The following is a 12,075-nucleotide window of genomic DNA, read 5'->3' on the forward strand; positions in this document are numbered from 1 at the left end:
AATCAGCTGAGTCTGATGGGAACTCCTTTGTATGTAACTGCCCCCTCATCTCTTGTTGCTTCTAGAATTCTTTCCTTCATTTTAATCTTGGCTAATGTAATTATGATGTGCCTTGGTGTGTTTCTTCTTGGGTCCACCTTCTTTGGGACTCTCTGAGCTTCCTGGACTGCCTGGAAGTTGATTTCCTTTGCCATTTTGGGGAAGTTTTCCTTTATTTTTTGTTCAAATAAGTTTTCCACTTGTTGCTCTACCTCTTCCCTTTCTGGTACTCCTATAATTCAGATGTTGGAACATTTAAAGATGTTCTGGGGGTTCCTAAGCCTCTCCTCAATAATTTGAATTCTTGTTTCTTCGTTCTTTTCTGTTTGATTGTTTCTTCCTTCCTTCTGGTCCACTCCATTGATCTGAGTCCCAGTTTTGTTTGGGACTCAGATCAAACAAACAGAATTATTTGGTTTGTTTGGTTCCCTGTGCATTTTGCTTCATTGCACTTAGTGTAGCCTTCATTTTTTTCATCTAATTTGCAACTAAAATCAACCAATTCTTTGAGCATCCTGATCACCAGTATTTTGTTCTGTGCATCTGATAGGTTGACTATTTCTTTGTCACTTAGAAGTACTGGCTCTGGGGCTTTGAGCTGTTCTTCTGCCTGAGCCATAATGTTTTGGTCTGTTCACACCTGCTATGAATGAGGGACAGAGACAGGTGTTCACCGGGGCAGGACAACCTACGTCACTGGGTTGTGACGCAGTATGTAGGGGCAGGGTCAGAGAAGGAGCAATGGTGTTCTGCTCTCTCTCAGATTTCAGTTACCTCTGCCACTTCCCACAAACCAATTGGGCCCTGGTTTCTGGGTGGGTGGGGCTTGTGTACATTCTAGGACCCTGTGGGTCTCCCCAACAAACTCTCCTGTGAGGCTGGGTGCCTTTCCCGGAACCTCAACCCCTGAAAGTTTTTCCAATCAGTGCTTTTAGGCTTTAATTCCTATTGCTGGGGCCCTGGGTTGCACAGTCTATCTCACTGACCTTTTTAAAACCTGCCTGCTTTATCTGCACATGAATGTTTCCTGTTGCATCCACCAACGCGAGAGACAAATTGTCAGAAACTTTCAGGATTCAGAGATGTTATTTTATTGGCCAAAGTTTTAACCTGCGCAGGGGCGGACCCTCAGAGTGTCCAGAGACACAGTGCTCATAAGAGCGGCAAGCGAGAGCCGCCCTAAGCGCTTAGAGCTAAGTCTTTTTATTGACGCAAGCAAGCAAGCATTTTATAGAAGCAAATGTGGCTGTTAGCTACTGGCTACTCAGGTGGCGCGAGCATGACCTAAGCTTTCTGGGTTTTGAGTAATGGAAAAATTTTAATCTAGACACTTGAACAGGTGGTCCTCTACTTGTTCAGCCCCATTGGTTTTGTAGTTCCGCCTTTTCCACTCCCTATGTTCCTTCTTAATTTCCTTGTGGCTTCTGCCTCCAGGCCAAATCTCTTTAAGGCACTCCCTATTTTATTCTCTATTTTTCTGGTTTCAACATTTCCGAGGTCAGCCAGTAGCCTTGCGTGCCTCACTGAGTTTGCTCAATTTGTCCCCGCACCCAGTTCTGCCAGCCACTGCCTCTTCCTGACAGGACTTCTCTTCACCAGCCGCCAACTCCGCCCCTCTTACCAGTCTGGATGAATGGTTCATTGTTGTTTGACTTCCATACAGTTCAATTTTCTGTTTGTTTTGGTTATGTTTTTGTTTCTAAATCTTTGTTGTCCTTCAATTTGGTTGTGGGCGGAGGTACAGTATTTCCACCTACACCTCCATTTTGGCCAGACTCAATTTTGTTGAATTTTTTGAGGCTTGTTTTGTATCCTATCATGTGGTCTGCCTTTGAAAATGTTACATGTGCATCTGAAAAAAAAACATATATTGTGCTTCTTTGGGGTGAAAGGTTCTGTATATATCAGTTACTGCCTTTGATCTAGTGTGTCATTCAGTGCCACAATGTCCTTGTTGATTCTTTGGAAGATCTGTCCATTGTTCACAATGCAGTGTTAAAATCCCCTACTATAAGTATGTTGCTGTCTATATCTTTCTTGAAGTCTTCCAAGATTTTCCTTATGTATTTGGGTGCTCCTGTGTTGGGTGCATATATGTTTACAATGTTTGTAGTTTCCTGATGGATTCTTCCTTTGAGTATTATGAAATATCCTTTTGAGTCTCGTTTCATGGATTTTGTTTTGAAGTCTATGTTGTATGATATAAGTATTGCTACCCCAGTATATTTCTCCTGTCCCTTGGCTTTGAATATTTTTTCCAACTCTTAACTTTTAGTCTGTGTAGGTATTTTATTCTTAGGTGGATCTCTTGTAGGTAGCATATGTCAGGGCATGTTTTCTTACTCATTCAGCTACCCTATATCTTTTGTTTGGAGCATTTATCCTTTAAAATTTAAGGTTATTATTGATAGCTATTGATTAATTTTTCCCCCTTTGTACCTGTGTTACTCTCTTCCTCACTCTTTTCCCTCCTCTTACAGAAGTCCCTTTAGTATATCTTGCAGTGTTGCTTTGGTGCAGATGTATTCTTTCAGCCTGTGTTTGCCTGGGAAACTCCTTATTTTACCTTCCATTTTAATGAAGAGCCTTGTTGGGTAGAATAATCTTGTTTGCAGACCTTTGCTTTTCATTACTTAGGATTATTCTTGCCATGCTCTCTTGGCTTGAACTATTTCTGTTAAGAAAGCAGTTGCTGGCCTTATCAGAGCTCCTTTGTATGGTACTTCTTGTTTCTCCCTTGCTTCTTTTAAGATTCTCTCTTATGTTTAAAACTTGGCATTTTAATTATGATGAGTCTTGGAGTAGGCCTCTTTGGGTTGACCTTGATTAGGACCCTCTGTGCTTCATGAACTTGCATGGTTTTTCCCCTCTCCAAGTTCAGAAAGTTGTCCATCATTATTTTTTCAAACAGGTTTTCTATCCCTTGCTCCTTTTCTTCTCCTTCTGGTATTCCTACGATTTGAACTTGTTACATTTCATGTTTTCCTGCATTCTCCTTAATCCTTCTTTGTTCTTTTTTAGTTTCTTTTTCCTTTTTTTGCTCTTTCTGGGAATATTTTTCTACCTTGTCCCCCACCTCACTAATTTGACCCTGTGCTTCATCTAGCCTGTTTTTAATTCCTTCCACTGTGTTCTTTAATTCAGAAATTGTTTTTTCATTTCCTCTTGACTCTTGTTTATTGTTTCTGTGCCATTCTTCATGCTGGTATAATTCGCAGTAAATTCCATGTACCTTCCCTGTAGTTTTTGGTAATTCTCACTTAGCTCATTGAGCTTCATCATAACCACTGTTTTGAAATCAATAACTGGTGGTTGACTTGCATCTATTTCATTTAGCACTCTTTCTGAGGATTCCTTCTTTCCTTTCATTTGGGAGTTGCTTCTTTGTCTTCCCATTATTTGTTCAACTCCTCTTGTTTCCTTCTGCTTCTTAAATTAATCTGTTTTGACTCCCTGAATTTGTGGTGTGAACTTCTATGGTTGGAGACCTGTGAGATTCAGTGGTATGATTTCACTGATCTGAACTTGATGCTCTTGGGATGTCCTTTTTGCCAACTATGTTGGCTCTCAATTTAATTGGGATTTGATTATTGTTAGATCATTCTTTGGTGAGTCCTTCCTTCCAGCTGGTTGACTGAGGGTCACTCTGTTCACCATGTCTTGTATGCTGTTGTGCAGGCGCTGCCAGACAAAACCACAAAGCCCAGGGAACAAACCCAAATCCACAAAAATAACTCCCCCTTGCAATCCCACTATCAACAGCAAACAAATCAGTATTAATAAGGATGTAAAGAGATTGATACTATTATGAGAAAGAAGAGAAACAAACTATAGTATAAAATCTAGTGCCTTAATATGCACAAACTTGATTGGACAAGAAATGAATCTTTAAAAATTATGTAGGAAAGAAAGTATCACTAATCATGGAAAAGACCATAGTAGATTTCATCTCTGTGGCCTCTAGTATATACCACTATTTTTTTCTTTCTGGATATGTCTCTGGTGATATCAGATGTTGACCCCATCTGACCTTAGACAACCTATTTGAGACTTCCAGGGATCTACTGTCTGTGGCTATCTGCAATCTAGTCACTCTGCACACAGCAGTCAGACTTAAGCACCATAGGGCCAGGCAGAATACCTCCTGGTGTTGGGGCTATTATTTCTCCTTAGGCTGCTGCTACTTGGAGGGCAATGGTCTGCCTAAACAGGATGGCTGCTACTGTATGAGGGATGACTCGGCACTGGGACCCCAGAACCTACCCTCTCAGTTTTCTCCCCAAATCTCCCATCCTCCATCTCCCTTCAGGCATCTCCAACCCACTGTGCCCCTCCTTTGCCAGAGACCAGCCTAAGTGGCTGCAAGTGAAAATTTGTGTGTTGGCTCTATAAATGGCTCTTTGCATCTCCAGCTGCCCATCTCTGGCAGAGAGAAACCCTGCTGCTTTTTGCCGCTAGTTGTTGTCTATGTACCTTTTGGTCTCTGATGCTCTAGGTTGGGGATCCCAGCTTAGGTTTAAACCCTATGCTTCTCAGGGGAATCCAACCAACTGCTTAATTATCCCACCAGCACGGCCACCTCTGGGTGCCCAGCCAGCCTTCTCAAGTTTCCACCACATTCTTTACCAGTCAGTTAGTGCTGAAGATGATTCTTCTGTCTGCCTGAGGTTATAAGGCTTTTCTCTTCCTATTCTTCAGTTGTTTATTCTGGGTGATTTCTCCACAATTTAGTTGTAATTCCAGATTAGTCCTGAGAGGAGGTCAGTGTGGCTTTCATTCACTCCTCTGCCACCTTGCTTCTTTCTCTCAGTTTTCTATCTTTTTCTAATCTTCCCAAGCAAACCTAGGAACCATGAAATATACCCATTAGTAACAGAGTTTCTCTAACTGATCTCAAAAGATTGAGTCTGCTATTTGAGAAATACTAGAGTGGGCTTTGAGGATAGCACTGTAACCAAGCACAAACATTATCCCTGGATTCATGAAACTCACAGTCTCAAAGAGCAACATAAACAATAAATACAGACATATACCCAAAATGGCAAGAATATATGCATTAGTTTGTACTTACTGCACCCTCACTTTGAAACAGCATTACCAGTGATTCCACTTACCACCACCTCACACCTCCAGAGGACCACAAAACCACGGACTTCAACATTGTGAATCCTTGTGTCAGGTGTCAGAAGAGAATTAAACTCTATAATACTCTACAAGATATTTCTTCCCAAAACTAATTAATTAATAATTGACATGTAAGTAAAGCAATCTATGTAGAGATCAGGAAATAAAAGTAGAGTCCCGAATCTAGACCTGGCTACATAATTTGTAAGTACTGCTACAAAATGAAAAATGTAGGGCCTCTTGTTCAAAATTATTGAGAATTTCAAGGCAACAACAGAACATTTAAACTAAGTCTATTACCCTTTATGACTGCATAGGTCATGTACCTATGAAATCTTCATGGCTTCTATACTTATTAGATGTTCAACTTTTAGCCAGTCACTTAACTTACCTCAGGTTCTTTAGAGATACAAAATTAGGGGAAAGAAGATTTTCAGTTTGTTTCAATAATATTTGTTTCTCTCTTAAGGAGATATGTCATTTATTTTGAGAGAGTTGTTTTACCCTTTAATATAACCACTAAAATTCTGACTGTGATGCAAAACCAGTTTTGAAAATCCATACAGAGTATTTTACCATTCATAAACACATATTGATGTCTTTATGTATGTACACCTCTTTAATTGTGTCTAAGAGAAAAAAAATCTCCAAACACTGTTTCAAGTTAACCATTTTCCCAAGTATGCCATTGAAATCTGAAATTCCAAACTGAAGTCTCTATCTAGAAAGTAATTTATGCCATAGTAAAATGTCTACTTGCACACCTTAGATAGTTTTTCCTATCCCTAAAAAATTACCTAGTCAGAATCAACCTCCACCCTCTATGGTACAGCAATTAGGTCTGCTCCAGTTAAAAAAGGGGGGGGGGCAAAAATGTCAATTTGAGAAAAAGTTAAGCTTTTCATTCTATTAGTTTAGTATTTAACATAACATAATTAATAACACACCAACAGCAATCAAGGCTCAACTACAACAGGACAGTGCACACAGCCCACACAGGGGTTCACCTGCAGCACCCAAGTCAGGTAACTGGAACATCTGTGCCACTGGGTTCTAAGAACACCTAATATACAAGGCCAGTATACCACCTGGAAGGCATAGGAGCTCTATCTAATATATAAAAGCAAACTTAGGGAAGCCTAAGCCAAGAATAGAAAGATAAAAAGAACAGGTCTCAAATGAAAGAACAGGAGAAATCTGTACAGAAAAAAAAAAATGAAATGGAGGCAAGCAAACTAGCAGAACAGAGTTTAAAACAATGGTTATAATGATGCTCAGGGAACTTACTGAGAACTTCAACAGCATGAAAAAGGACATAGAAACCATAAAAAAGAACCAGTCAGAAATGAGGGATACACTAACTAAAATGAAGAATAATTTACAGGGAATCAACAGTAGAGTAGATGAAGTCAAGAATCAAATCAGAGATTTGGAATATAAGAAAGCAAAAAAAAAAAAAAACCACCTCATCAGAGCAGCAAAAAGAGAAAAGAATCCAAAATATTAACACAGTGTAACAAGCCTCTGAGATAACCTTAAGCACTCAAACACTCACATCGTATGGGGTACCAGGAGAAAAGAGAGAAAAAAATTGAAAACCTATTATCAAAAATAATGATGGGCCCTGGCTGGTATAGCTCAGTGGACTGAGCACGGGCTGCAAACCAAAGGCTAGCGGGTTCAATTCCCAGTCAGGGCATATGCCTGAGTTACGGTCCAGCTCCCCAGTGGGGCCACATGAGAGGCAATCACATATTGATGTTTCTCTCTCTCTTTCTGCCCGCCTTCCCCTCTCTCTAATAAATAAATAAATAAATAAAATTCTTTTAAAAAAATGAAATTAAAATTCCTTCTAAAAATTTTAAAATAAAAAAATAATGATGAAAAACTTCCCTAACCTGGTGAAGGAAAAGTGAATACAAGTCCAGGAAGTGCAGAGTCCCAAACAAGATGAACCCAAAAATGCCCCAACCAAGACACATCATAATTAAAGAGCAAAAGGTTAAAGATAAAGATATAATCTTAAGAACAGCAAGAGCAAAACTGTTAGCTACCTACAAGGGAGCTCCTGTAAGACTGTTACTTGATTTCTCAACAAAACTTTGCAGGCCAGAATGGAATGGCAAGAAATATTCAAGGTGATAAAAAGCAAGGACTTACAACCAAAATTACTCTACCCAGCAAAGCTGGGTATCAGATGGGTGCAGGATTTATTGGGATGACCACTTGATGAGTTATGTAGTATCTGGTCACTAGGATATAGTATTGTATATCAACTGTGAAAAATAGAAAGGGATAAAATGGCAAAAAAAAGATAAATAAATAAATGTTTTTATTGAAAGACAAAAAAGAAACCTATAGAATGGGAAAAATATTTGCATATATCTAATAAAGGGTTAATATGCAAGATATAAGGAACTTATACGATTCAACAGCAAAATGACAAATAATCTGATTTAAAAAAACATGAATAGATATTTTTTAAAGAACACAAAAAATGGGCCTTAGGTATATGAAAACAAGTGCTCAATTTCACTACTCTTCAGGAAAATGCAAATCGAAACCACAGTGCACTATCACCACACACCTATTGGGATGGCTGTTATCAAAAATAAGAGATAACAAATGTAGGCGAGGTTTTGGAAAAAAGGAAACCCTTGAACATTGTTGGCAGAAATGTAAAATGGTACAGCTATTACAGAAAACAATATAGCAATTCCTGAGAAAATTAAAAAATAGAACTATAATATTATCCAGCAATCCTGTTTCTGGGTGTACATCAAAATGAAATAAAATCAATATGCCAAAAAGATATCTGTACTTCCATTTTCACTGCATCATTATTCACAATAACAAAGATATGAAAACCACCTAAGTATCTCTCGATGGATGAATGGACACAGAAAATGTTTATATACATATACAATGAAATATTATTCCACCATAAAAAAGAATGAAATATTTGCAACAACATGGATGAACTAGAAAGGCATTATACTAAGTGAAATAAACCAAACAGAGAAAGGCATATACCGTATGGTACCACTTACAAGTGGAATCTAAAACAAATAAACCAAAAAAGCTAATCTCATAGAAACAGAAAGTAAAATGGTGTTTGCCAGAGGCTGGGAAAATGGGTAGAGGTTGGTCAAAGAGTACAAACTTTCAGTTTTCAGATGAATAACATCTCAGGATCTGATGTACAGCATGGCAACTATAATTAATAATATGGAATTATATAGTTGAAACTTTCCTGGAGTATATATTGAGCATTTTCATGCCTTCCCCTCAAAAAGTTAACTATGTAAGGTACACAGATGTATTAATTAATTGAATTGTGTTAATCATTTCACAACTATAGGAGACTGTTCTGTGTGGCATGGGCACAGACAGGACCCATGCCCACAGATAGGTTCTCCTGTGGGGAATCAGGCCTGCATTGCAAACAGGCCTACTTTGAGACTTGCTTTTTGCTAAAACTCCCTCACCCTGAATTGAGGCAGCAAACATTTACTGCATATCTTTAAAGTAACTTCCTAAAATCTATGCTAAACCTTCCAAGGATGAGTGTAGCCAGTTCAACCACTTTTCTCTTTGCATTTGCAAATATCCTTCTTCTATTATGTGATTAGTGGCATCCTCTTTTTTTTCTGTAAAAGGTAACCACCTAAAGCAAACTTCTGCATAGTAAATGAGGACCATCATGTAATGTGCCTAGAAAAACAATAAAAGCTTGTCAGGGCAAGGGTCGGTGAGCTATCTTCTTGAGAGAGTGACTAAGACACTCCAAGGTGCTCTCCCCTTGAGAGAGTGGCCATGCCATCCCTTTTCCTGTGTGAATTTGTCTCATATCTAATCCACAATGCAGTGGACACTGCCCTGCTGGTGACTGCATCACACACATGCACACATATATATAAACTAAATTATCATGCTGTACACTTCGTACACTTCAAAAATATAGAGACCCAGAGCTGGCCCACAGCTGCTGGGGAAGATCCTTCCACAGGAGCTGGGGAAGATCCTTAAGGGTGTTGTGGTGGTGCTGCTGAGTGGCTTCCAAAAAAACCCTCTTCTGGGATCTCTGGGACAAGGCCCTAGAGCTGGGGGTCAAGTACTGGCCAGACTGGACTCCAGACAGTACCCACTTTATCTGTGCCTTTTCCAAGGCCCAGAAGCACAGCCAGGTCTTAGGTCTCAGAGGTCACATTGTATACAGAGTGGATGCTAGACTGTCACCACATGAGTGGCAGCTGCCCTCCCAAAGGTACCTCAGAACAACGCCAGACTCCAGCAGCAAGGATGGGGAGAAAGCGGCGGGAATGAAGTGCCAAATTTCCCCAGAAGTGTTGCCAGACCAAAACCAAGCCCCCTCAGACAGCCAGATCCAGCTTACTCCAGATACATCCAACTTCAGAAGAGACCAAACCAGCCTGACCAGGGTCCCAGGAAGATATCCACACTGAGGAGAAGTGGTCAAAAGAACAGGACAATGCAGCAGAAGATTCTGTAAACACTGAAGAATAGCCAAGAAGGGTGGCTGGGCAGAAAAAACAAAGGCAGCCCCCTTACCAGAGAATGGCAAGGACCCATATGTGGAATCCACAAAGGAGAACACAGACAGTGAGGGACCCCCAGAGTCTCCCAACCTCACAGATTTCACAGATTTCTCAGAACTCACAGATTTCACAGATTTCACAGATTTCACAGAACTCACAGATTTCTTCCTTTACAGGGAGTTCCCTGGGGACCAGCATAGGAAGCTCAGCTGCTATGTCACAGCCTTCAACTGGAGCTTGAGAACTATACGAGTAGCAGAGAAGTGGGACCCCAGCATTAAGGAATCTCTGATGGATAACCCCTCCCTGGTGTTCATCTGACCATGATGGATCTACACTTCAAACAAGAAGCAGAAATTAATTCCTCATCAGCTCAATCAGGTAGTGACTCAGGCCTGAAGTATGTGCTTGTGCACACACACACACATACACACACACACACACACACACACACATAGGTTTAATAAACCTGAGTTTAGCTTGGAAAAAATATATATCTGTGGGGGGATCCCAAGAAAACAATTCATTTATAAAAAAATAGTATATTTACATGTTTAAACTTCAGTCACCTTAAAAGTACTCCCCATCTGATGCAATATATGTATTGAGACCTTTCTTCCACTGCTCAAATGGAATACTATGCAGCAGAAAGAAAGAAGGAGCTTCTAACCTTTGTGACAGCATGGATGAATCTGGAGAGCATTATGCTAAGTGAAATAAACCAGGCAGTGAAAGACAAATACCAAATGATCTCACATATAAGTGGAACCTAATTCCCAAAACAAACAAGCAAACAAAATATAAAAAGACATTGAAATAAAGAGCAAATAGCAACCAGAGGGGAGGTGGGAGGAGATAATGGAGGGAAAAGGAGAAGGGTAGTCAAAGAACATATATAAAGGACATGTAGACAGAGCCGAACGGGGTAGGATTGAGAATAGGAGGTGGGGATGGGTGGGGCAGTGGGAGTGGTAGGAGGAAAATAGAGACAATTGTACTAGAACAACAATTTAAAAATAAAATAAAATAAATAACATAAAACAAAAATAAAATAAAAATAAAGGAAAAAACAGTTTTTGAACTCATCAATTCTAATTGTAGCACTCTGCATTTTTTGTTTTACCTCTTTCACATCAGCAAAACATTTTCCTTTGAGGACTTCTTTCATCTGGGGAAACAAAAAAAAAGCCACTCAGGGAAACATGGGGTAAATAGGAAGGGTGGGGCAAGGGCAGGTATGCTCATGAATCACCCATCATGAAATAGGCAAACACGTTCAAAGAGTCTTCAAAAAAATTCACTGAAGCCAAACACAGCTTCTCACAACACTAGCTGGTACACTGGTACAGATGGGTTCCTAGAACACTCACCTAGCACAGAAAGCCTGTAGTACAAGGGGCCTACCTTCCAGAAGTTTTGGGGGGGTCTTGCTAATATATACATGTGTGTGTACATATATGTGTGTGTGTGTATATACATATACAACTTTGTCAATTATTCCTCAATAAGTCAAGAAAAGAGGTTGGCGAGGACTTCCGCCAAGATGGAGGAGTAGGTGGAAACACCTTGCGTCCGCGCACAACCAAATCTAAAAAGAAAGTTTTAACAACAATAAACACAACCAAACCACACAGAAAATCGACAATATGGAGTCCAAAGACAACTAAATGCTCAGCTAAACCGGTGAGAGGAGCGAAGCCAGCAGCGGAGTAGGTTGGCAAAAAAGATCCCTGACCAGGTGGTGCGCAAGCAGCCGAAGGCGCAGATCCCAGGTGTGGTTTGGGCTGGCTACGGGCAGACATGGGGAAGAGGCGCAGCTGGCTGTCTGCAGTCGGTGGAGCATTTGTGTGCAGATAAAACAGTGAAGAGGTGAGCATTGAGACCGCACAGTGCAAGGCGGCGGGCTGGCACATTTCCACTCGGACAAACTGGCCTGGGCAGTGGGACGGACTGGCGAGCAGACAGGACTGCCATTGCTCCCTCTCTGACCCCACCCCCACATACAGTGTCACACACCAGCGACCTGAGTGGCCCCACCCTGGTAAACAACTAAGGCTCAGCTCCTCATACTTAACGGGCACAAACAGACCAAAAATGGCTCAAGAACAACTCAGAGCCCCAGACTGATAAAGCTAAGTGATGAAGAAATAGCCAAACTTTCAGATGCACAGTTCAAAACACTAGTGATCAGGATGCTCACAGAACTGGTTGATTATAGTCACAAAGTAGAGGAACATATGAAAGCTAAACCAATTGAAATGAATGGTAATACACAGGAAACCAACAGTAATGGAAAGGAAACTGGGACTCAAATCAAGGGAGTAGACCAGAAGGAAGGAAAAAATGACCAAAC

At 40.4% G+C, this 12,075-nt stretch overlaps 1 protein-coding gene across 1 annotated transcript in view; it reads right to left on the minus strand.

The window, feature by feature from the left end:
* Positions 1–12,075, minus strand: part of SUGCT (succinyl-CoA:glutarate-CoA transferase) — a 1,120,941-nt gene that overhangs the window by 1,024,124 nt on the left and 84,742 nt on the right. Inside the window, 1 exon segment of the mRNA XM_053662950.1 lies at positions 10,859–10,890. Coding sequence (XP_053518925.1) covers positions 10,859–10,890 — 32 coding nt within the window.

Source organism: Artibeus jamaicensis, unplaced genomic scaffold (genome assembly GCF_021234435.1).
Source record: "Artibeus jamaicensis isolate MK-2021 breed Jamaican fruit bat unplaced genomic scaffold, CSHL_Jam_final contig_311, whole genome shotgun sequence".
In the NCBI taxonomy this organism is placed as follows: domain Eukaryota; kingdom Metazoa; phylum Chordata; class Mammalia; order Chiroptera; family Phyllostomidae; genus Artibeus; species Artibeus jamaicensis.